The following is a 24,952-nucleotide window of genomic DNA, read 5'->3' as shown; positions in this document are numbered from 1 at the left end:
CCACCTCCCCAGCCTCAAGAACAGCACAAGATGCCACACCACCTGTTCTGTTTTGGTTTAAATGTGAGTTCTAGAGCTCAAACCCATGTCCCCCTGCTCTCATGGAAGCACCATGCACACTGAACCATCTACCCAGCCCCCTTTCATTTCTTTTAAACTACAACTGAGTCCTTAGAACAACCCCAGGGAGACAAAATCTTTAGGATACAAAAGAAGCTAGGTCTATGCTCCTGCAGCTCTGGGCTAGAGTGACTGTGGGGGAGGGGGATGAAGCCTGTGACACCTCCATGTCTGAAGGCAAATCAGCTCCTCACTTCAGCCTTGATTTTCTCTTCTGAGGAACCAAGCCCGTCCTCATGTCTATTTAAAGTTGCGTAAACCGGTGGTTCTGAGCCCAGGCATCTTCTCACACCAAATCTACTAAGAGCCTGCAACTCTCCACTGGAGTGAGAAGCAACCCTCTCCTGTAGCTGAAGCTCTTGGCCAGCCTCACCTGGCAACCCTCGAGAGTTCAGACTTTAGAAGGCATTTGTTGACGAAGGCCCTGTCTTGTCTTTCCTTCTTGTTCTGTCATGCCATCGGTAAGATTTCTGCAAGTCTCTCACCTCACTCCCTTAGCACATGGGAATCCTCAGAGGTGCTGTCTGGGTAAAACGACAACTCACAGACCTGCAGGATACCTCAGCTCCACCCTCCCCAGCTCCACCCTCCCCAGCTCCGCCCTCCCCGGCTCCGCCCTCCTCAGCTCCACCCTCCCCGGCTCCGCCCTCCTCAGCTCCGCCCTCCTCGGCTCCACCCTCCCCGGCTCCGCCCTCCCCGGCTCCGCCCTCCCCGGCTCCGCCCTCCTTACACCCTTGCTCCCTTGAGTTTGCTCTTGTTCACATCTGCCCTACTCCCCAACTCCCCAAAAGCCTGTTCTCTTCTTCCTACTTCAAGTATCACCTGGGAAGCTTCCCCTGGCCCTGCTGTAGGGTGAGGGTGTGAGACAAGGCAGTCCCAGGAGTGTGAGTGTGGACAGACTCTGGGGGTGTGAGTGTGGGAAGTCTCAGGGAGTGTGAGTGTGGGCAGACTTGGGGAGTGTGAGTGTGGGCAGACTTGGGGAGTGTGAGTGTGGGCAGACTCAGGAGTGTGAGTGTGGGCAGACTCAGGAGTGTGAGTGTGGGCAGACTTGGGAGTGTGAGTGTGGACAGACTCTGGGGGTGTGAGTGTGGGCAGACTCGGGGAGTGTGAGTGTGGACAGACTTGGGGAGTGTGAGTGTGGGCAGACTCAGGGAGTGTGAGTGTGGACAGACTTGGGGAGTGTAAGTGTGGGCAGACTCAGGGAGTGTGAGTGTGGACAGACTTGGGGAGTGTGAGTGTGGGCAGACTCAGGGAGTGTGAGTGTGGACAGACCCAGGGAGTGTGAGTGTGGACAGACTCGGGGAGTGTGAGTGTGGGCAGACTCGGGGAGTGGGAGTGTGGGCAGACTCAGGGAGTGTGAGTGTGGGCAGACTTGGGGAGTGTGAGTGTGGGCAGACTTGGGGAGTGTTGGGCAGGATTTTGAAGACGTCTTACTGAGTCTCTTTATTTATCCCCAAAGAAAAGGAAGCCGGTCATCTGCCCGCTGTGAGGACTTGTCTAGTCCTCAGGTCTCAGCCTCTTAATGAGAGAACAAAGGCGGGGGCAGCCAGATGGGTAAGCGGGAGGCTGGGGCAGCCTGCTTCTCAGCTGCCTGACGGACTGGTCAGCAGCTCCCCATGAGAGAGCTGGGCATGCTCCTGCAGGGGGAAGGGGATCCCAAAGGCAAAGGGCATCAGGCCCAGAGGCCACAACGTGAGCCCAGATGTTAGATGTTCCCAGGGAGACAGATGTGCCCCCAGACTCTGCCCCAGGTTGGGCTCAATGGCTCACTGATTTGACGCTGTGGCCACTGTCAAAGCTGCCCAGCTGCTATAGACAACTGGTCCTTGAAGTGCTGCGCTCACGGGACACAGGGGACAGAGTCTGGCTTCCGCCCTCCAGACCAGGGCTGTCAGAAATGGCAGCTCTGCTGTCGCTGTCTTCTGCCTCATGCACACGGGAAGCTCAGGTGAGCCTGCTTGGGAGGCTGCTTAACCAAGTTTGATCTTTACAAGGGATCACACTGTGAGGAGAAAAGCACACCCAGAGAGTCAGCAGGTGGACTCTGGGCTCCCCTTCAAGTCTTGATTTGCCACCGGAAACAGACAATTCTTATCTAATTTCTCTTTTATGACTTAATGAGCTTTACCTCCCCCACCAGGGGTGGGGCGGGGGGGGGGGGGGGGAGCGGCAGCATTAAACCCAGGGCTTCATGCATGCTAGGCAAAGTCCTCCACCACTGAGCTACATCCCCAGCCTCAGAGGATCGCTAACAGCAATGATATATGCAAAAGACTTGGAGTGGTGCCAGCTTTAGCAGTTGCTCAGCCACTCTCGTGGTCCTTTTGCCCTGTAAGAAGGCACTGTCCTTTACAAAGTCATTTTTACGTCGTATACTAGTTGGCTTCTGAAGTATTTTGCCTCACAGCTCCATCTGAGCAGTAAAGTCAATGGGACTGAAGACTTGGCTCAGTGTAACCCTAAACTGTCTTGGGGTCACCCACCTGTCCCTCCAGCCTGACTCCCACATTAAAGCCCGCCCCCTGTGCACACGTCCCCCCTTACACAGAACGCTTGCTCCCATCACTCAGGACCTACCCCTCTCACGGGGATTTCCAAAACGAGCCACACCTTCCCCTTCCCTCTTTCTCCTGTTTCTCATCCCTGTCTACCTTGTGTTCATTCACTCACTAAACCATTCAGTGTCTACAAGCAAAGCATGTGCCAGAATCCATCCCAAACTCTTTCTCATTATACATGAGCTCTCCAAGACACCCAACTACCATACTTCTCCACAGTATCCATGATGCCACGTGCCATGTTATCAGTGACCAGTAAACCAAAGGAAGGGAAGATTATACTATTCAGTCAATATTTAAAAAGCATTCGAGGGTCATGTGCATATTGCTTAGTTTTATCAAGATAGTGTCACAGGTCACAGACACAAAGACAGATGCAGACTTCTTCAGAAACCATCTGTCCAAATAACCAACTGCCTAGGGTTACAGAGTCAGCCACTGCTGGGACCAGACAGAGTTGAGCCCTTGCACAGCAGAAGGATTCTAATTTACCCTAATTCTTCTCAATTTTGCCTTGAATTCACCTTGGTTATTAGATTCACTTTCTCAAAGCTCCCACTGACTTCTGTATCTGTAAGTGCAGAGGGTCACAAACACAGTCTCTGCTACCCTAAACAACTCTAAAAGAACCAGAGAAATATCCCAAAAACGTCACGGTCACCTTCGTGCTAAAAAGGGCCAGCCTGACAGAATAATTTGGCAAGTACAGGAGCCTTTTCCACAGCCTGGCAATCTCACCTCGCCATGCCATTTAGCATGACTCCCGCGGTGGGATACAACCATTCCTTCTTCAGGAAAAATAGCAGAAAACCAAAACAATACACCTCCCACCCCGTACCCCCCCAAAACCCCACCACCAACAATAAATACATCTTTTAGATGTGGAAGCTTTGGTTATGTTTCCGGCTTGGTGGAGAGGAAAACAGTGCCCAAGCCACCAGGTGAGACAGGAAGGCAAACCAATCGGTTCCAGAGTGGAGTGAGACAGGATCAGGGCCCTGAGCACCACACTGAGCACCGGAGCCAGCAGACGCTCTGCTTCAGCACTCCCTCTGCCCGGGACGCAGCCCAGGCAGGCCCGTGAGAAGCAGCCCAGTCCGTGCAGCACTCAGCAGATGCATCCTAACTCCATCACTGGCATGCTGGGGAAGTCCCTTCCTCTCTTGGAGCCTTAGGGCTGCTCTGGTAGCAACAGGAAGCAGGAAGTCAGCCAAAGGCTTCGATCAACAGTGTTGAGATAATTGAGTAGCCATCTGGAGAATAATGAAGTTGAATCTACACCTGACATTCTAAACTAGGCTAGATTCCAAGCGGATCAACGACTAACATATGAAAAGAAGAAGACAGAAAGCACAGGGCCAGAGAGATGACTCTGTAAAGGAGGTGTGTTTAATCCTCAGAGCCCACACAGGGAAAGCAAAGAGAGGAGAGGCATGCTTGTAACCCCAGCTCTGGGGAGGTGGAGACAGGCCGATCTGTGTGCTCAATGGTCAGCCAGCCTAACCTACTTGACAAGCTCCAGGCTAATGAGAGACCCTGTCTTTACCGGGGAAAAAAGTGTCTGGTACTTAGACAACTCACTGAGGTTGAGTTCTGGACCCCCACACATGTGCCTCCACACATAGCTGTGGAGGACTGCACCAGTTTAACATCCAGAAGCCATATTGAAAGGACCGATAAATTTAATCCCTGCTATCAGAAAAGGTTACATGGCAAAAATCATAAAGGCAAAATAGGCCAAAACACCAAAAGCAAAAAGAAAAACCCAGGAAATTATATGTGTAATAACACCATAGCTCTCACTGACAGCTGTTCCTTACGTAGAATACTCACAGTGACCCACTGTCCACTGGTGTGGGAGGGCTATCGGCTTGCCTGAGCTGCTCTAACCAATGTCCTAGCTGTGGTCACTTCTAAATAGGACGTGACCACTCAAAACCTGGATGCTAGGAACCCAAAGGTGAAAGCTGGCTTTGTGTTTGGTGGAAACTATTTCTCATAGATGCCACCCACTAAATGTCCTCATGTGGGGAAATGGACAAATAAGCTCCCTTGGGTCTCTTTCATAAGGGTATTAATTGTTCTTACAGGACAGCTGTCATGACCTAGTCACCTCTCAAAGACCCCATCGCCCACATCTGAGTGCTTCCACACTGGGGTTAAATTTCAACATATGACTGTGGGGAATGGGGGAAGCAGGACCATGCAGACCCTGTATCACAGGGACAGGATACCATGATAAGAATAACTGTGACTACCCAAGGATGCTTGGGTCCTAACTCCTGCAGCCCGTGAATCTAGGGTTAGATTACAAAGAACGGAATGAACAAATGAAGGGAACTGATGAGCTAACATTACCACAAAGATTGTGCTAAATTATCCAAGTGGGTCCAATATAACCTTGAGGCCAAATGGGGATAGGGAGGGATGAAAGAGTCAGGTCCGAGGACCACAGAGGAGAAAGCTTCCATCAGCCACTGCTGGCTTTGAAGCCAAGGGGCTATAAGTCACTTCTGAACAGGTGGTCCATAGAAGATGGTAAAGGTGACAGACTCACTCTAGAGCTACCAGAAAGGAAAGAAACAAATCACCATCCTGCCTTTAGCCCAGAGATCTATCGAGACTTCTGACTTCAGCCTTAAGACAACATTGTTTGAAGCCACCAATGCTGTAGTAACTTATTACAACAGCAATGAATAAACCAATGTAGGGATGAAAAAACCCTTCTCACAGGAGGGAATGTCAATGGCCTCAACATAGGAAAGGATGCTGAACCCCACTTAAAATAACTAAGATGACGGGAACTAAAAAGGCCAGTGTGTGTGTGTGTGTGTGTGTGTGTGTGTGTGTGTGTGTGTGTGTGTGTGTGTGTGTGTGTGTTGAGACAGGGTCTTGCTATATAGCCCAGATTATCCTCCAACTAATGATCTTTGCCTCAGCAGTCTGAGTGCTGGAATAGTATAATAATCTTACAAACCAAACTAATAATAATAGAAAGAAAGACTCATCTCAAAGCACACTCATATGTATACACAATCTCTTGACCTCTAGCTAAGAGGTCCCTGCAGTTCAGTGGCTAAAGATTAAACTTGTTAATAGACAGTGCTGAAGCAATGTTTTAAAAAAAAATGAGTTTGAGATGGAGTTTTTATTCTAAACATAACAGGCAAAACAAAATTTCACATAAAAAAAAAACACAGAAGACAATGTTCACGACCTTGGAGTGGGTCACCTGTCTTAAACTGGGTACCAATACCTCAAAGCATTGAAGAAGAGATTGATAATCTGGACTTCCCTAGGTCAGACAACATCTACTCACCAAAAGATATTATGAAGATGGCAGAGGATTCAGAGAGGTGTTTGCAGTGCAATTTCCCAATGAATGGTGGACTCTGCAAGCCACAAATCATTAAGGAAAACCAGGCAATCCACTGTAAAACAGTGGGCAAAGATTTAACACCTTTGGACTAAAAGAAGCTTCCAAGTAGCCTACCAACATAGGCAAATGCTTTCCATGTCATTAGCTGCAATATTTTAACAGAAACATGAATTAAAATCAGTGAGATACTGCACCATACACTCATCAGAATGGCCTAAGGCTATGAGGCTGACAGTACCTGGGGAGGACACAGAATCAAGGGGGCACTCACAGGTTGCTGGTACGAACTGGTGCAACTACTCTAGGAAATGCTTAAACAATATTGTGTTAGTTACTTTTATATCGCAATGAAGAGACACCATGCCCAAGGTAACTTGTAAAATAAAGTATTTAATTTTGGGACCCAGAGTTCCAGAGGGTGACTCTATGGCCGTTATGGCAGGTACATGGCAGCAGCAGGCAGGCAGGCAGGCAGAGTACTACAGCAGTCGCTCACCCCTTACATGTTGAGACAACCACAAGGCAGACAGAAAGCTAACTAGAATGGTGTGGGATTTTGAAACCTCAAAGCCCACCCAGTGACACACTTCCTCCAACAAGGTCACACCTCCTAATCCTTCCCAAAATGTTCCACTGACTGGGGGCCAAGCATTCAAACATGAGCTTCTGAGGGCCATTCTCCTCCAAACACCACAGGTGTCCACTACTAAACATGTGATCTACAGCTCCTTTTTTTAATTACACATGCAGGAGACATCTATGAGATACTCACAGCAGCTTTCCTCACAAACCCTCACAGAAACCAGATGTTCACCAACAGTTCAACAGATAAACACAATGCGGTACAATCACAGACGGGAATAATAATGAGCAACAACAAAGAGCTGTTGCTGCATACAGCATGAATAATTCTTACAGACACGATGTGCTGGTCAAAAGCCAGACAGCAGGAATGTGCTCTTTACATGAAGTTCACACAGACAAATCTCATCTTTAGAGACAGAAGAACAGAGGCTCCCCACCAGGGGAGAGTTACCAGCCGGGATGGGGCATGAGGTCAGGTGCTGGAAATGTCTTGTATCTTGCTCTGGGTGGTAGTCTTGGGCACATATCTGTGTGAAAAGTCATTAATCCAAATCCTTAGGATTTAAATGGATTATATATGTTCTATAAATTGTATCAGTGCTGTGACCCAACAAATAATTTAAAAGAAGAGTATGTTTGGTTCATGATGTCTGAGGCTTCAGTCATTGTGTCAAGGAGGGCACACACATCATTATTAGCAGCTCACATCATGGCAGACAGGAAGCAGCCTGCAGCAGGAACAGGAAGTGGTCAGGGCAAGATCCAGGCCTTAAGAATACATTCAAGCCACCACCTCCTCCAAGCGGGCCTCACCACTCACAGACCTCCCAAGAGTCTATTCAGAATTTGAACCCATTGACAGACTGAACCATTCACGAGGTTAAAACCCTCATGGTCTAATTATCTCTGGAAACACATCATAGACATTCACGTGGAGGCCCCTCTCAGGTAGGTACGATGTCAGTTGCCTTAGTAATCATTTGTTTATTTCCTAACCTAACCAGGCTGACTACCAAGACTAGTCATCACAAATGTTATATCCATTTGTGTATGCGTGAATGTGTGTGTGAAGTGTGTGTGTGTACGTGTGTGTGTACGTGTGTGTGTACATGTGTGTGTGTGTACACGTGTGTGTGTGTGTGTGTGTGTGTGTGTGTGTGTGTGTGTACACTACAGCACAGGTGTGGAGGTCAGAGGACAACCTCAGCTTTCTGGAGCTCCAAGTCAGTCATGGGATTGAAATTTAGGTTTTCAGGCTTAGAGGCATGTCTATACCCACTGAGCCATCTTGCCAGTCCATAAATGTGCTTCTTCATGTTCAAAAGTAATTAGAAGAGCTGAAGAGCGGCTCAGGGGCTAAGAGCACTTGCCTGCTCTTGCAGAGGACCGGGGTTAGATCCCTGGCACCCACAGCGTGGCTAGTGACTTTCTGTAACTCCCTTTTCTGGGCCCCATGAGCACTAGGCAAGCATGTGGTACACAAATATACATTTGGGCAAAACATTCAAATGCATAAAGTAAAAAAATAAAAAATAAAAAATAAAAAGGGTCAGGAATGGTGGTGCATGCCTTTAATCCCAGCATTCAGGAGGCAGAGGCAGGTGGATCTCTGTGAGTTCAAAGCTAACCCGATCTACACAGTGAGTTCTAGAACAGTCAGGGCTATGTAGAGAAACTGTCTCAAAACAAAATGAAACAAAAAATAACTAAAAAGCCACCTCGAATAGTTGTTCATCAGTCACATCAGACTGGCAAAAATCCAAATCTTTACAACCCTCTATTAGGCACACTGCAAAAAAAAAAGGGCACTGCTGCACATGATTGATTGGAATGAAAAAATGCCATCATCCTTATGGAGGAGAATTTTGCAATGTCTTACAAAATTAAAAATACAATTTCCCTTTTGCATAATAATTTCACTTCCGGAAATTTATCCTATCACTATCCTTTCCCACAGTGACATAACAATGTTCATGGCAGTGCTGACTCATCACGTAGCTCTGAAAATGAAATGGCATCACCAGAGAAGGCATTTATAGCCTGCCTATCACATGCCACAGATGGACACGCAAGCTGGAGCATGCTTCAAAGCACTCTAACAAAGCCCGGGGTTCAAAGGTACCATTGCTGGTGCCATAAAATAAAAGTAAAAAAGTAATTTTCCTCTATTACACTTTTCTCTATTAAATTCTGACATGGCCCTGTTTGATGAGTGCCAGGCTGAGGGCAGATGCTTCCCATACATCTAACAAAGGTTCAAGGGTTCAACAGCTGTAAAACACCAGTAAAATGATGCACAGACTATCATTTCAATTTGGGACAAGAACTGGCTTTGCTTAGAAAAGTAGGGACCATGCTTCTTCTTGCCAATATACAATCCTTTAACAAAGGCTGTCTGGCAGGCCTGAGCTCCAGAAAGCCATCACCAATAACATCCTTTCACAGGGTCTGGGTGGAGTGCGGAGAAAGGCCAGCTCTCTCTGCCTGCCTACCTCCTCCTCCTTTTGTACACGCATGTGCTCCTCTGTATGAACACGTGTGCACAGGCCAAAGGCCAACCTCAGGTGTCAATTCCCCAGGAGCCACCCATGTTGTTTTTTTGCATCAGGGTCTGTCACCGCCCTGGAGCCCACTGAGCAGACAAGACTGGCTGGCCAACCAACACAAGATGTGATAGTTACTCTAGATTATCTAGATTAGGTTAACTGAGGTGGGAACATGCCTAAAAGTGGGTGGTCCCGTTCCATAGGCTGAGGTCTCAGACACAATGAAAAGGAGGAAGTGAGCTGAGTGAGAGTATTGGTCAGTCTCCACTTCCTGTGCACAATGTGAGCAGCTGCCTCCTATTCTGGTTGCCGTGACTTCCTGCCAAGATGGACTATATCCCCGGAACTGTGAGCCGAAATAAACCCCCGTCTTCCTCATGTTGCTCTTGTCAAGTAAAAAAGAAGAAGAGAAGTGACCAGAACAAACGGCTAGCCCTTCGCTCGCTGAGCTGCTTTCCTAGCAAGGGTCTTCTGAGTACCGTGGCCATGTGACCCTGCTCATTTCTGCCAAGAGCAGCCTGTCTACAATGGAAGCCACGCAGGGAAATCCTGGGTGGACAGAAAGAAGAGGCATGAGCCAGGTGAGTGAGCACCAGCCCAGGTACCTAAGACGTGCAGGCACAGAGTAGGAACTCTTCATGCCCATGCCACTCGGGAAGACCCACTTCTGGGGTGGGCCTCACGGTGGTGTGATTACAGACTGGGAACCCGGCTCAGCGGAGCAGGGTAACGGCAGGAGGTGGAGCGGCCAACTCAGTTACGGCAGTGGACTCCACTCTCTCCTCAGCTGTCATCTCAGCACCCGCAGGGCCAGATCTAACAGTCCTCCCCAGGCAGGGACTCACACCACCTGCCATCCCGCCTCACCACGGGGGCCTGGAGGCAAGTACCAGACATGCCAAGAAAGACTTAATTGAGAAACTAAGGGAAGGACTCACCTAAACTGCCGAAGAAGAGGAGAAAGAAACCTAGATGCAGATAAAGTCACCTCGTAGAATTCTTTTCTCTGGAGGAAGCTGAAAAGTGGCTGCCAAGAACCTTGCCCTAGGCTGGACAGGCAGAGCCTGGCTCCCTGTTTGGGGAATGGGTAGCAGAATCCTGACTTGGGTTGGCACTATTCAAGGGCTACTGCCATGTCCAAATCCCAGACAGGGTCAGGATTCATCTCACCGTGGCCTCTGCAGCTACATGCAGACTTTGTCCAGGACACTGACATCCAGGATAAAGACACCCTTCTCTCCAGCTTGTACAGCTCTCAGTGGGTCCCTGGGTCTCAGGCCCCTTATGGTCAATTATAATCTCTCCCTTCTGTGAGGTCATAGCAGATAAACATAACAGCTACCACTGTACCCTCCCTTTTGTGTCCGTCAGTATTCTACTAGCAACTGTGTGAGGTCAATAACGTAAGCACCCGTTACTGCTGCAGGCACAGGACGTGGCGGGTGGGAAGAGCAGTCCTAGGCAGGCTGACAGCTTGACCATGTACACTTCTGGGCGACCCGTCTGACCCAGCTAACCCTTGTCCATAGAGTGGGTTAGAACACATTTACTCCGTGACGTTGGGCCTCCTCCTTGACACACGGTGTCTCCTCCATGCCATCCTTTCCCCTTCTTCGCCTCACTTCCCTTGCCAGGCTGTTTGGTCAGCAAACATCTGTCAGCTCTTCAGGCTCCTGCTCGTGAGCAAAGTCTGGTTTCTTCGGACTCCATTCCAGTCTCTTCTGGAAGTATTCCAAGTCTATCACGTGTGGGCTCTAGTCCCAGGTACCGGTGCTGGTTTAGAGTGGACTGGAGGCAGGAGTCTGTGTGATACAGTGATGGCAATGGGGCCGGGGAGCAGGCAGCTGGGACCAGGGACTCAAGCTGCTAGGGCTCTTCTCCAGCTTGCCTCTCTCCTGCTGGCCTCCAGCCAGGGTGAACAGGCAGCAGCTTCTCATTACTTCTTCCTACAAAGCAGGCACTCTGCAGTATATCCTTTGGGGGCTGTATTACCCGAGAGCACCTGAGTCTTAGCCCCCAAGCACATGGACATCTGAGAATGCTGTGACCAGGCCTATCTTTCCTGACCCTGGAGCTCTCTGTTTAACACATCGAGCCAGTCCTGGGCACTAAGGACCAAACGAAAATTACGTTTGTGGAGCTGGAGAGGACCTGGGCTCAGTTCCTAGTACCCACATCGGGGGACTCAGGCGATCTGATGCCCTCTGACCTCTGTGGGCACCTTTATGCACATGGTACATATAAACTTATGAAGGTACATATACATACACATAATAAATGAATAAATAATTTAAATTTCCATTTCTCTTTATTATTATTTCATTTACTTTAGTAGGGTATAACAGGTCTCACAATGTAGCCCTGGTCAGCATGGCAACTGTAACCATGTAACATAACTATGGAAACTAGGTTGACCTCTAACTCAATGATACTGTCTCAGCCTCCCACGTGCTGGGATTCCAGGCATGTGCCAGTACACCCAGCTTATTTATTGACTTATATGTATATTTTTATTGTGTATGGTACTGGGATCAAACCCCGAGTCTCCTCGTGCATAGGAGGCATGTACTCTATCCACCTCTCCAAACCAGAACAATGTCTGTTTTCAAAGGCCTCAAACATTTGTCCAGTCCCCCCCCAATGACTCTGACAGCTTCACTGAGATAATATGGGACACCTCTTTCCCAAAATATCTTCATTTCCCTCTCCCAACAAAGAAATACTTCACCAGAACAATTCTCTACCACTTTCCATACAAAGGTAAATCAGAAACAAAGAAATAGACACAAGAGGCAACTTGTGGATTTTATCTTGCCTAACCTGCACCACAGCCCTGCATTCAGGAATTATTACCCCCATTGCATGGGTGAGGAGGGAAATGGAGTTCACACAGAGATGGGTTGGTTGGAATCATGGCTGTCTGGGGGCTGGCTCTGCTCCATCCAGGTACCAGGCTGTCTCTGTCGGTCAGCTTCTAGCTCTGCTAGCTTGGGCCGTCTCTTGTGGCTGAGTTGTGTGCATCATGTATGGATTATCCTTTTGGCCATGCTGGTCCCAGGGGAAACTGCCTTGCTTCATCCGGCGGCGGCAGCAGCGACTGGGCCCCGCCTTCGATTCTCTCATTAGCTTGTCTTAATTACAGCCAGACCAGAGCAGTGACGGTGTCAACTACCTGCTCCTGCTGCAAGGCAGACAGGCTTGCCTGACTCCTGCTCCTCCGCTTTTCCACGGCTGCTAGCAGCTTGGCTCTGCTGCCCTTGGTTCTCGCACAGGACAGTGGGGCAAACACTCAAACCACTCCAGCCCCGGGAACGGCGTCAGTCTGGCTCGGGTCAAGCATGCTTACGGCTCTGCTTAGCCAGGTGCTGTGCATGGGCTAGAAAGGAGGAGGCCACAGAGTGCTTCCCTTCCAGCAGCCTGGAGGCTGAGGCCAGGACACAGAAACAGAACAAACCACTGGCAAGAGGGAGGCAGAGGCTGGAGGGACACTTGGTTTTTGGTTTCAAACCTTCCAATTTACAGGTAGAACTAAAGCCTAACAAAGGCAACCAGGGAACCAATCATATTAAATAACAGCAACTAACATTGCTTAAAATTTTTTTTGACTATTTTTTTTTTAAAGATTTACTTTCAGTTTTAATTATGTGTGTATGTGTTTGTACACGTGAGCTCAGTGTCCATGGAGGCCAGAAGAGGGCTTTGTATCACCTGGAGCTGGAGTTACAGGTGGTTGTCATTGCTGGACTTGATTGCTGAGGACCAAACCGGGGTTCTCTGCAGAAGCAGCCCATACTCTATCACATGAACACTATGTGCTGGGCTGTTTTAATGAGGCAGAGAGGGGTTAAATGCCTTGTCCGAGTTCCCACTGGTACAGAAGCCTGAACTGAACTCTGGACCCTTGCCACTACACTGCGGTCTCTAACGCCCAGGTTCTTAAACTGTGGTGGCAACCTCATATGGAGTTGTGAATACGAAAAATCTGGCAGGAGTAAAAGGTTTCTAAACACACGACAATAACAAATTATTTCAAAATCAAATATGTAATGAAGCCAAGGGGTCATTGGTAGCGCTTGTCCACGCTGTATCATGTGACTTCACTGCGGCCTTGATTCTGAACACATGACAAGGCCAGCAGACCCTGCCTGAAACACCTCAGCTCGGACTCCCTGTGATATAAATTGGTCTCTGCTCCTTTAGAAGCATGATGTCAAAGTACTAGAACAAAGACTTTTTTCGACTTTTTCTCAATGTCCTGCCTCAGCAGCATCAAAGTGGTGTATCTTCGGGCTGTGCTATGATATAATGTTTGATTTTGAAAACTGCTATATGAGTTGCTGATTTGGATTTCTTTTAAGTCATTAAATAGAACTGGCCAGATGGCTCAGTGAATAAAAGCACCGGCCACCAAGCCTAAAGACATGAGTTCTGATCCCTGAAACAAGAGCTATGTGTGCCCCACCCACCCACCCACACACCATCAAGGGAATTTTGACTTAGGACAGAATTTCTAGCAATCTCTGAAGCGGTCCTAAACGTACTGCTGTCTTGTACTGGGTATTCATGGGAAGTGGTGTTCTCAGCACCGACGACACTGAATATCAAACTTTCAACCAAGAGTTAACTCTCTATGTGAAAACAAACACGCACACCCACCTCATTAGTACACAAGTTTGCTGTGTCCTTTAATAATAAAATTTCATGTATACCAAAAAACTGTTTTGAAAATGAATTTCTTTATGAGGTATTGCCAGTACTTGTCTGGTTTGTGTACACTTGCACACCTGGATCATGTTGGGTGAAAAGGGGTCACGAGCAGCAAGAGTTTAAGAAGCCCCATTCTGCCACACTGTGCAGTGCAGCCTGAACTGACCAGGAAAAGTAACAGAGAGCTTTCCTGAATGAATTACTCCTGGGTGCAATCATGAAAACCTTGAACTTGCATTATCCGGAGCCAGCTAAAAGCAAGTCTCAATGAAGCGGGCCTGTGTCTGACTGGGAGTCCCTGGTGCCGCTGTACACCAGGCAGCAAGGGCGGGAGCCAAGCCCAGTGCTTCCAAGGCAGAGCCAGACCACGAGGAAAGAACTTTCTAGAATGGGTTTACCCAGAGGTCCAGAAGTGTCCAACTCACTCCCCAGTTTTATGTCTCGCTATCTATACATGATGCCTAAGAATATGAATAATTAGATCTTTAAATGTTATTTTCTGAGGCAGAAGCCAGCTCAGGTGCCTTCAAAAGATACTCTATGATATAGTCTGAAATGTTCATAAAAATGGGCTTCTAATGTCACCAAAAATGTCCCCAAAATTCTTCCTCCCTCTCTCCCCCTCCTCTCTCTCCCTCCCTCCCCCTCCTCTCTCTCCCTCTCCCTCTCCCTATCTCTCTCTCTCTCTCTCTCTCTCTCTCTCTCTCTCTCTCTCTCTCACACACACACACACACACACACACACACACACACACACGACACACAGTCTCACTATATATGTCCCCAAAATTCTTCCTCCCTCCCTCCCCCTCCTCTCTCTCCCTCCCCCCCCCCCCTCTCTCTCTCTCTCACACACACACACACACACACACACACACACACACACACACACACACACACGACACACAGTCTCACTATATATCCCAGACTGGCTTGGCATTTGTATTTAGCTTCTGGAATGCTGGGTTACAGATGCACACCACCAAGCCTGGCTCCCCAAAGCCCCAAAGAGTCTTCTCCAATTCTGTTACATGGGTTTCACAATCAACTGTTATCAGTGTAAAAGTTACTTACTAATTACTGCCAAATTGTGCTCTGAGCCGCACGAAATCTGTAAAAGTAAAGAAAATATATGCTATTAAAAACTGAATAGCTGTCTCAGCTGGTATGCCTTGTGATCATGGTTATTTTATAATGACATACACATTCATTTTGGCAAATCTTAGAAAGATGTAGAAAGGAGCATCATATACAAAGGTTAAAATTATAATCATAACATTCACAGCTATATAAAAAGTCAGTGTGAAAAAACATTGAATAGAAATGCATCAAGATGTTAAAGCTGCCTTTAGCCAGTTAGACTACCAGTGATTTTTTTCTTTCTACTTTTTACTTTTCAAACTTTCTTTTTTACTTAAAATTTTTAATTGGTTTTATTTCTTTAATTTTTTTTTTCATTTTATTTTATGTGTATGGGCATTCTGTCTGCATGCATGCCTGTGCACCCTGTGTATGCAGTAACCACAGAGGCCGGAAGGGGGCGGTGGATCCCCTGGCATGGGAGTTTCAGACAGTTGTGAGCTACCACGTGGGTGCCAGCAATTGAACCTGGTCCTCTGTCAGTGTTCTTAATCACCAAGCCATCTCTCTAGCACCCGTCACACATCCGAAAGTTTACAGAGGGTCTCACGTAGCTAAAGCCGGCCCTAAACTTGGGCTTCTACTTCCCAAGTGCTGAGATTACAGGATGCGCTGCCATACCCAGCACAGTCTTCAAAATTTCCATAATGCACATGTCACATGTTACTTTAAAAAACTGGAAAGGCACAGCAAAAAAGGTAACCGTTTTCAAACACTGAACTAAAAAGACCATCATTGTCATTTAGTGATAAAATGAGCCTCTTAAGAAGTCAGTGGAAGCAGGTGTTTCTGCTCTGGCCCCTCCCCTTCCAGCCCAGACTCCCTGTGGCCTCCGAACATACTGTGCTCTCCTGCGCTTGAGTACATGCTTGTTCATCCTCCCAGAACGGCCACCCCACTGCCTATACAAAAGGTCGATTCACTTTCCACCTTGGAGCACAAGGTAAGTGTTGCTGAACCCCTTGGCTACAGTGTTTAGGCCGACTCAAGCACTGGTCACTCTGCCCATCTATCGGCATCACACGGCAGCAGACACTTGTCCTTTAGCGTTTCTTCTGGTCTCTGCACTAGACACATGCACCCTGAGAGCACAGCGGGGCCTCACCTCTGTATTGTACTCGTGACAGGTACAAAGCTGGGGCTCAGTTAACATCTGACAGACGAGAGAATGAATACAAGTACCAAGTGAAGGAAAGAAAGAGGGGGAGGGAGGGAGGGAGGGAGGAAGGAAGAAAGGAAGGAGAGAGAGAGAGAGAAAGAAAGAAAGGGAAAAATTAAGCCTCAGAGAGAGAAAACAGTTGGTCGTTCAGGGCTCTGAATCCAGTATCTCCAACCACTGGCAGATACTTCTACCCCTTCAGTCTCTACGTTATCTACCTGCTGTCAGGAGGAAGTGACAGGGATGGAAAAGGATAGGTGGTTCCCTGGGTTCTAGTTCCGGACTCTGGAGAAGCATGTGTGACCTGTTTCAGGATGCTCATTTTAACTCCAGGTCTGAGGAAGGGGGCAGGGACTCTCAATGCTGATGTGGGAAGGGCCATGCACATCATCTACACTACCCGGAGCAAATGATTTGTCTTGGGTTCCAGAGCAAGTCTGAACATGAGAACTTTCAGGACCACAGGAGTGATTCCACAATGAGACCATCCAGCCTTTCTGCACCTGGCTTATTTCATTAAGCAGAGTACTCTTTGGGTTCACCCACATTGGAGCCCACTAATCACTGTAATTAATAAAGGTGCTTTATATTCCGGAAAAATGCTGACTAGAGCTCAGATCCACGGAATCCACATCAACACAGGGTGGACATGGTGCCCACCTAGAGTTCCAGTCTCAGAAGGTAGAGATGACAGATCCCTAAGCAAGGTGGACTGCAAAACTTTTTCTTAGAACTTGGTTTGAGAGAACCTGCCTCAGTGAATGAGGTGGGAGAACAATGGAGATGATTCTTAACATCAGCCTCAGGGCTTCACAATACACATACACACATGTACAAACATCTCCACATACACATATGCCAACATACAGGCAAACGTGAGAGAGAGAGAGAGAGAGAGAGAGAGAGAGAGAGAGAGAGAGAGAGAGAGAGAGAAGTGCTGAGATTGTTTTAAGCTTTCTCACCACAAAAGATGAAAAGTATGCGAGATTAATACACAAATTAGCTTGACTTGGCCATTCTATGACATGTACTTACTTCAAAACTTCATGTTGTACATGATACATATGTATAACATATAAATATATGTTAATTAAAAAAAAGACTGGAGAGGCTGGAGAGATGGCTCAGCAGTTGAGAGCACTGGCTGCTCTTCCAGAAGAACTGGATTCAACTCCCAGCACCCACATGATGGCTCACAGTTGTCTGCGGTTCCAGTTCTAGGGGCTCTGATGCCCTCTTCTGCTTCCATGGGCACCGGGCACACGCATACATACAAGCAAAGCACCCATGGACATGAAATACTTTTAAAATCTAAAACATTTAAAAATACTAGAGCCACAGTGACTCTCGTACTCTGACAAGTCCCTGTCCCGAGGCACTAATGGACATGAACGTTCTGATTGCAGGGACATTCTCAAGGCTCTGAGCACTGTGGGTGAGGAGGGCAGCCTGGGTTCCTAGGTCCTGCCCAGCGCAGAGCTGGGATCCCATGTCCCAGATTCAACAGGGCAGAGGGGACTACACACACTGCATGGACCCTGCAGAGTGTGGCAAAGAAGCCCTCTTGGGAAGTGGCTCCAGACTGTCTCTAAGCTTGAGATGGTTTGCCATTGACCCAAGTCTTCCATGATAACTCACTGGGAACTAGGAGAACGGTAAGAGTTCACCGTGAGCATCCTGGCTGCACTGAGGCTGGCCCTGTTTGTTACAAGGAGCGACTTAGACTGATGAACAGGAAAAAACTTAGATGTCTAACAGTAAGCAAATATTTATGTAAATTATGGCAGAGCTATTTGATGGACTATTAAGCCGCCTAGGAAAATGATGCTTACACTAAGAAAATATTCCAAATATCATGTGAACTGGAAAAAAAATCACATAAAAACTGCATTCATAATGCAATATCTACTCTGTAATAAAACACGAATAAGAATGACTGAGAGGAGAGACATCAGATTGTTGACGGTGCCTGTCCCTGGTCTGGGCAGGAGACTGGACGGAAGTACGGCTTTTCTTTTGCTTCCTGTCTGAGCCTTATATAGTATTCTTATAATCAGAGAGAAAATCTATTAAAAATAAGGAAAAAATTATGGTGCAGCTCCCTCCACATAGGAAAAAAAGCCAATTGACTACAAAATCTCCTGTGTTTAGAACTGGGGGGGGGGGGGCTCCGAAGGTAATAGAAGTAAATTAACAGGGCAGTTGCATCCTGGTAGTAGGACTAGAAGGCATTTTGTTCCCACTAGTCTTTATTTCCAGAACATTCTTTCACTGCGGTGGCAGCAGTAGTGGTGTGGTGACAGTGATAAGAACAATAATTAAAACTGCCATAACCCGAGGACTCGTCTGTCCCAGGCTGCGCTCCAAGGCACTTCTGAAACATTGGCACATTTTAATCATCACAGACATCTTTCCAGGTATGTTTGGCTTGGCTCGTTTTAGAGATGAGGAGCCCGAGGCTCATACATATTCAGTGACTTCCACAGTGAGTTAAGGAGGCAGCAAACAGAAGTATAATCTGGGTTTGGTTGATCTACAAGTCACCATCACCTCTGCTTCATGTTACCTTTAAGAAAAAAACAACTTCAATTCACAAAACACACAGAGAGGCAAAGGACTTGTGTCTGTGGGTTGGGGGTCACCCTGGGATCAGGGACGTGGAGCCGACCAGCCCCAGGGATCGAGCTGCCAGAAGCCAGCCACTGTCAGATAAATGCCAGTCCCACACCACAGTGGCTGCCCTGCGTTCATGAGTGAGACAGAGACGGATGGACTGTCAGGTCAGCGCTGGGCTGTGTGCATGGAGCTTCCTCCTCTCTGTGCTCCGGTATAGAGGTGGGGCCCCTGAACATGACAGGCCACAGCTCCCAGCCCCACACTCCTTCAGGGAGAGTGTATAAATGGCCATTTGCTTCATCTTGCTCCTGCCAGTCTACCCACTACCCAGGACCTACCCACCACCCAGCCCCTACCCACCACCCAGCCCCTACCCACCACCCAGTGCCTACCCACCACCCAGCCCCTACCTACCACCCAGCGCCTACCCACCACCCAGCGCCTACCCACCACCCAGCCCCTACCCACCACCCAGCCCCTACCCACCACCCAGCCCCTACCCACCACCCAGCGCCTACCCACCACCCAGCGCCTACCCACCACCCAGCCCCTACCCACCACCCAGCCCCTACCCACCACCCAGCCCCTACCCACCACCCAGCAACAGGCAGCTTTCTAGAAGGCTATTAATAATGGCGATGTATGAGGAGAAAGAGCCCAAGCTAGGAAGTCAAGTCATTTCTGGGCCCTCTACTTTCTGGCTCCTGAGACCTTTGGCAAGATTTTTAACCTCCAGGACCTGAATGTTCTCAGATATTAAAAGACGACAGTGTGTCTTGTCTGCCGTACAGAAGAGCTGGAGGACAGATGAGAAGGCCCTCCTTTCTTACACACAAATCAGAGCCCTGACGAAAACCCTCCTCAGCTCCCCCGCCACTCTGCTGGGAGGGCAAGGTCTGTATTAGAAAGCGTGACTTCTAATGCCAGAGTGAGTTGGTCCATATTCTCCTCTCATAAACTCTCAAACCCAAATGCTTTCTCTTTTTCCATTTATGATACCTATTTTCCCTAAGGACATCACGTCACTTCAAGCTCCTAGCCTTCTACTTTCCTTGACTGGGGTTTCCTGTCTCCCACTGCCTGCTTAGGAAGCCCTGGAGAACTGTTCAAACATCAACTCCCAAACCCAGCTGGCTGATCCACCCGGGGCTCTGTGTCAGGGTCCTTCCCACTCGGGATGCCTATTCACAGGCATTGCCTGTGTTCCCTACCTCAGGCCCTCCATCATCCAATAGACTACCTGCCTAGTGCCTCTGGGGCATGAAGTGAGAGGCCATACCAACATAACGGGAGCAGAGGGGAAAGTCAGCACAGAATAGTCCTAAGTGTGTATGGGCACAGTCTTGAAGGTGGCATCCCCATGGAAACACAAACTAGGGGCTGGAGATACGGCTTACAGGCAGAGCACTTGCCTCTCCAAGTCCAAGACCCTGAGACTGAACCTCCCATCACCAACAATGAAACAGCCAGTTAGATGTGGGCACGGGAAAGTGAACGTGAGCTTGCTCATTTGCCCCGAGCTGAGAGCCCTGGCCAGCTGCCAGCTCAGCATTTCATTCCCTCCTCCAAGCTCTACCTGGTGAAGACAGCAGCAGTGGATCCCTTCCTTGAAGTCTCCTCTTAGGCTCACTGAGACATCTCAGATGTGACTCTCAATCACTCCTCCTCCCGTGGGTTCAGTGCATTTGCAGGGTCCTCTCTGGGAACCCAAATGTAGCTGAGCTGGGACAGTCACCGAGACTGAGAGAATCTCTCCAGTCTTAAAGAAGTCTGGCATGCCTTTTGTAGCGGAGAGACTAGGGCTCTGAATTCTCCCGAGTTTTACTTCGGCACGTGGACTTCAGTAGTTAGAGGATTTAGCTAACAGGCAAGAGACAGGACATCAGTGTCCCCATAGCAAGGTTCCGTGTGTAACCTCATCTGAGAAAGATGGGATTCCCTTTCTACCCCGAGCATCAGCTGCCCCACCTGGTGAGCAGCACGGCCACTCCAGCGGCGGCGGCGGTCCACTCCTCCTGCCTTGGCTGTCCTTGACACCACTGACCACTCAAGGAACCGACTCACTACAGGACAGCAGCTGAGAGGTCTGTAGGGTGGGCAGGCAGGAGAGTCAGGGTCCTGCGGCTGAGAGCCGATGGTCTCAGGACACGTTCCTCAGACATCGAGGCTCTGCCTTGCATCTACTCAGATTCAGAGCCTATTAACTGTGCTTCTCAGGGAGTCTCAAAGCAGCCTGGATTGAGGTTCAGTCCTCTCCGCTCCAGTCCCAGCGGCTTTAAGAGCCCCCCCCCCAAGTGACTCCATTGTTTCTTCTCACTCCTGTGTCAGAATTGGATTTTTTTTTAAGTTCCACATTGTCATGGCATTAAAGTCTCCTGTCTTGTCCCCACACTCAGTCTCTTCTTAATTATGACCTCTAGCTCAGCAAAACAAGTTCCCTCCCCTTATTCATACCCATACCCAAGAGACACACAGACATAGCCTAAAATACACCGCCCCATGGACCACCTCAGCTTCTGGGAGGCCCGGCTCCCTTCACCTCAGCTATAATTGGCTTTGATCAAATCTCTGAATTTCCAACACTCTCACCACTTAATGTGGGATAGCAGAAAACGGGCTCTGGAGAAGGGACTAGAAAACCTGGCACTCTTGCTCCCTAGCCAGTGCTGGCTGGCAACCCCTTTGTCTCTCTGAAAACGGGATCCTAACCACCAGACCCATCTCACACATCCTCAGCCGTCCGGCCCACCGCACACAAGCACCTGCCATCTACAGAACAAGACTCCACTCTTCAATCCACTCTAAAGATGTGTTTCTGAGACACACGATATCTAGTTTGGGGGCTGGCTGCAGCCTGTGAGGCACCGTATGTGAATGTTGGGTCTGAAACAGGCTCTAGGGATGAGTCCCTACTGGGAAGGTTAACAGAATGAGGGCTACAGGCAGAACCGGCAAGACAAGAGCAGTATGGGAATTCTATAGGAAGAAGCAACAGATCCCGTGCCCGGCCCAGTGTCTGGGTTTCTGAGCTGCCTTTTGTCCTAAATGACTTTCCTCTTTCTTAAGACACTTACTTCACCAGCCTTCCCCTCTGCACCAAAGTCTGCCACAATCCTCATGATATAAAATACCTCTGATCCTCGCATACTGAAAGAGCCTAATATAACCATACATCTGGATGCAGCAATGGTGTGCCGTCAGATCCTGGCGAACAGCATGGGACCATGTGCAGAGGACAGTCAGCTTGGTTAGACTCAAAGCAATGAATAGCTTTGGGACAGGCAAACACTCTAGGCCAGTGGTTCTCAACTATCCTAATGCTGTGATGCTTTAACACAGTTCCTCATGCTGTGGTGACCCCAACCATAAAATGATTTCATTGCTACTTCATAACTGTCATTTTGCTACTGTTATGAACTGTAATGGAAACATCAGTGTTTTCCAATAGTTTTAGGCAACCCCTGTGAAAGTCATGACCCACAGGCTGAGAAATACTGCCGTAGAGCATTCTTCTCAATGAAGTTTTACCTAATCACCACATACACTAAAATTAAAAAGACTAACAAGAGCAAGTGCTGGTGAAGATGTGTGAGAGCTGAAGCCTCACACTGTTGTCAGGAGTGGAATTCAATAGCTGCTTTGAAAAACTGTCTGGCAATAGCTTCTACAGCTGAAAGAAAAACTATGTATACATACTTAATAGACATATGCCAGGAAACACAAATGCCCCAAACTGATACTTGCTTATCTTCATGAAAAGGCATGCACAGAGTGTTCACAGTGTATTACGTGTAAGAAATGAAAGTACAGCTCTGTGACAAAGCACAAGGCCCTGGCTCCTCCACACCAAAGTAAACATTTTTAAAGAAGGATTTGACATTCATGTAACAGGGAAAATGTAGTCCGTGCAGAATACTTTTTTTTTAAATTTATATATATATATTTTATTTTACAATACCATTCAGTTCTACATATCAGCCATGGGTTCCCCTATTCTCCCCCCCCCCCCCCCCTCCCCTTACCCCCAGCCTACCCTCCATTCCCACCTCCTCCAGGACAAGTCCTCCCCCGAGGACTGCGATCAACCTGGTAGACTCAGTCCAGAATACTTTATAGTGGTCTGGTGTGCAGTACAGAGATACGGCATTTGCTTGGCTTACAAAAAGCCTTGGGTTCATTACCTAGAACTCACGGGAAAGGAGACAGTTTTTGTTTGAATGGCACACCCCATACGTCTCGGGCATTGGAACACTCGGCCCCCAGTTGATGGTGCTGTTTGGAAGGTTTAGAGGTGTGGCCTTGCTGGAGGAAGCATGTCACTAGAGGTGGGCTTTGAGAGTGAAATGACCAATCATTCTCTGTTTCGTGCTTACAATTCAAGATGTAAGCCCTCAGCTCCTGTTCCTGCCACTCTCCCTGCCGTAACTGACTCTTGTCCCTCTGGAACTGTTTGTACAAATGAACCCTTTCTCCTATAAGTTTCCATGGTCATGGAGTTTTACCACAGCAACAGAAAAGTAATAATTCATATACTTTAGAGCAGGGGAAGATTACCAATATTCACAATATGAACAGATCTTCAATGATATTAAATACGAGGAGAAGCCAAATACAGGCAGTCATAACTTTGCATGACTATTTACGTAAACTAGATATAAAATATACACATAAAATAGGCCAAACTTACTTCAAATACAAATATAACTGTTTACGGGAGCAAGAAGGAGCTAGTCCTGGTAGTCTTTGACACAGGCCTCAGGCTCAGCAAGCTCTGGCTAAAAACAAAGCAGGGATGGATTTTCAAGATCGTACGAATCTGTTTTCTGGAATTACAATCTTAAGTCATTCTACATAATAGTAATGTCTTTGTTCTTGAAAAACCAAGAACAACCAGAAAAAGAACTACAAAAACACCTTAAATGACACAGCAGGTCCGTCCTCTCCTCCAGCTGTTCTGCACGGGCTTAGGCAGCCTGCATGTGTAGGTATAGAACTGTGATTTCCCATCATGCCTTGGCCTCTGGTCTGACATTCGCAGGGCTGCTCTCCGCTTCCCCAGGTCCACGTTTGTGTTGCCTCCATCAGCAGTGGGATTCTAGCTCCCAATGGTTAATATATTTTTCCATCTGCACAGGCCAATGGTGTGTGCAAAATGCCTTCAGAACCAACCCGGGAAGCAGTGACCCACCCCACCCCAGCCCAGCCTCAGTGAGATCCCTCACTGTACAGATCTCCAATCTTAAATCCCTCAGAACCAACCCTGGAAGCAGTGACCCACCCCACCCCAGCCTCGGTGAGATCCCTTACTGTACAGATCTCTGATCCTAAATCCTTCAGAACCAACCTGGGAAGCAGTGACCCACCCCACCCCAGCCTCAGCGAGATCCCTCACTGTACAGATCTCCAATCTTAAATCCCTCAGAACCAACCCTGGAAGCAGTGACCCACCCACCCCAGCCTCAGTGAGATCCCTTACTGTACAGATCTCTGATCCTAAATCCTTCAGAACCAACCCGGGAAGCAGTGACCCACCCCACCCCAGCCTCAGTGAGATCCCTTACTGTAACGAAGAGAAATCAGACATTCGGAAAAAATGGCAAATTCCAGGGTCCGGACAAGGAGAGAACACCTGGAAACTGAGCACCCATTTGTGCCAAGAAGTAAGGTGACACAGGGACCCTACAAAGTCAGAGTGATGGGGACGTGTAAAAGGACACAGGGGCCACCTTGATGGGGTTCCCACCAGCTGGGTTCAGGGAGAATTTGAGCATCACAATGAATAATGACAACACTCGATTATAATACACTGAATAAAATGAAAATCCATGAATATATACTGAGTAATAAATAAGGAAGTAGGGAAATCTCTTCCTTATACTGGGATGTCATAAATAATAAACATAAAGGGATAATTGATTTAGAGAAGTTTTACAACCATTGTAATAATAGTTAAGGCAGGGATGAATCATTAATTCACCTTAAAATTGCTCAGCACAAGTCAGAGAGGAGCGGCACATTCACCCAACTCAGCCATCTTGTGACAAGATGTTTAGTAAAAAGGGAAAGGCAGCAGCTTCATAGAAAAAAGGGGAGGACACCGAGACCTCCCCCGAAGACCCTAGTGAATGTCACTAATAATGGG

General features: G+C 48.1%; 1 protein-coding gene across 1 annotated transcript in view; it reads right to left on the bottom strand.

The window, feature by feature from the left end:
• Sergef (secretion regulating guanine nucleotide exchange factor) overlaps nt 1-24,952 on the bottom strand; it is a 213,008-nt gene that overhangs the window by 59,504 nt on the left and 128,552 nt on the right. The window contains 1 exon segment of the mRNA XM_028880185.2: nt 14,970-15,006. Coding sequence (XP_028736018.1) covers nt 14,970-15,006 — 37 coding nt within the window.

Source organism: Peromyscus leucopus, chromosome 1 (genome assembly GCF_004664715.2).
Source record: "Peromyscus leucopus breed LL Stock chromosome 1, UCI_PerLeu_2.1, whole genome shotgun sequence".
Classification (NCBI taxonomy): Eukaryota; Metazoa; Chordata; class Mammalia; order Rodentia; family Cricetidae; genus Peromyscus; species Peromyscus leucopus.
The sequence above is the reverse complement of the archived record's forward strand: the minus strand, read 5'-3'. Positions and strand labels throughout refer to the sequence as shown.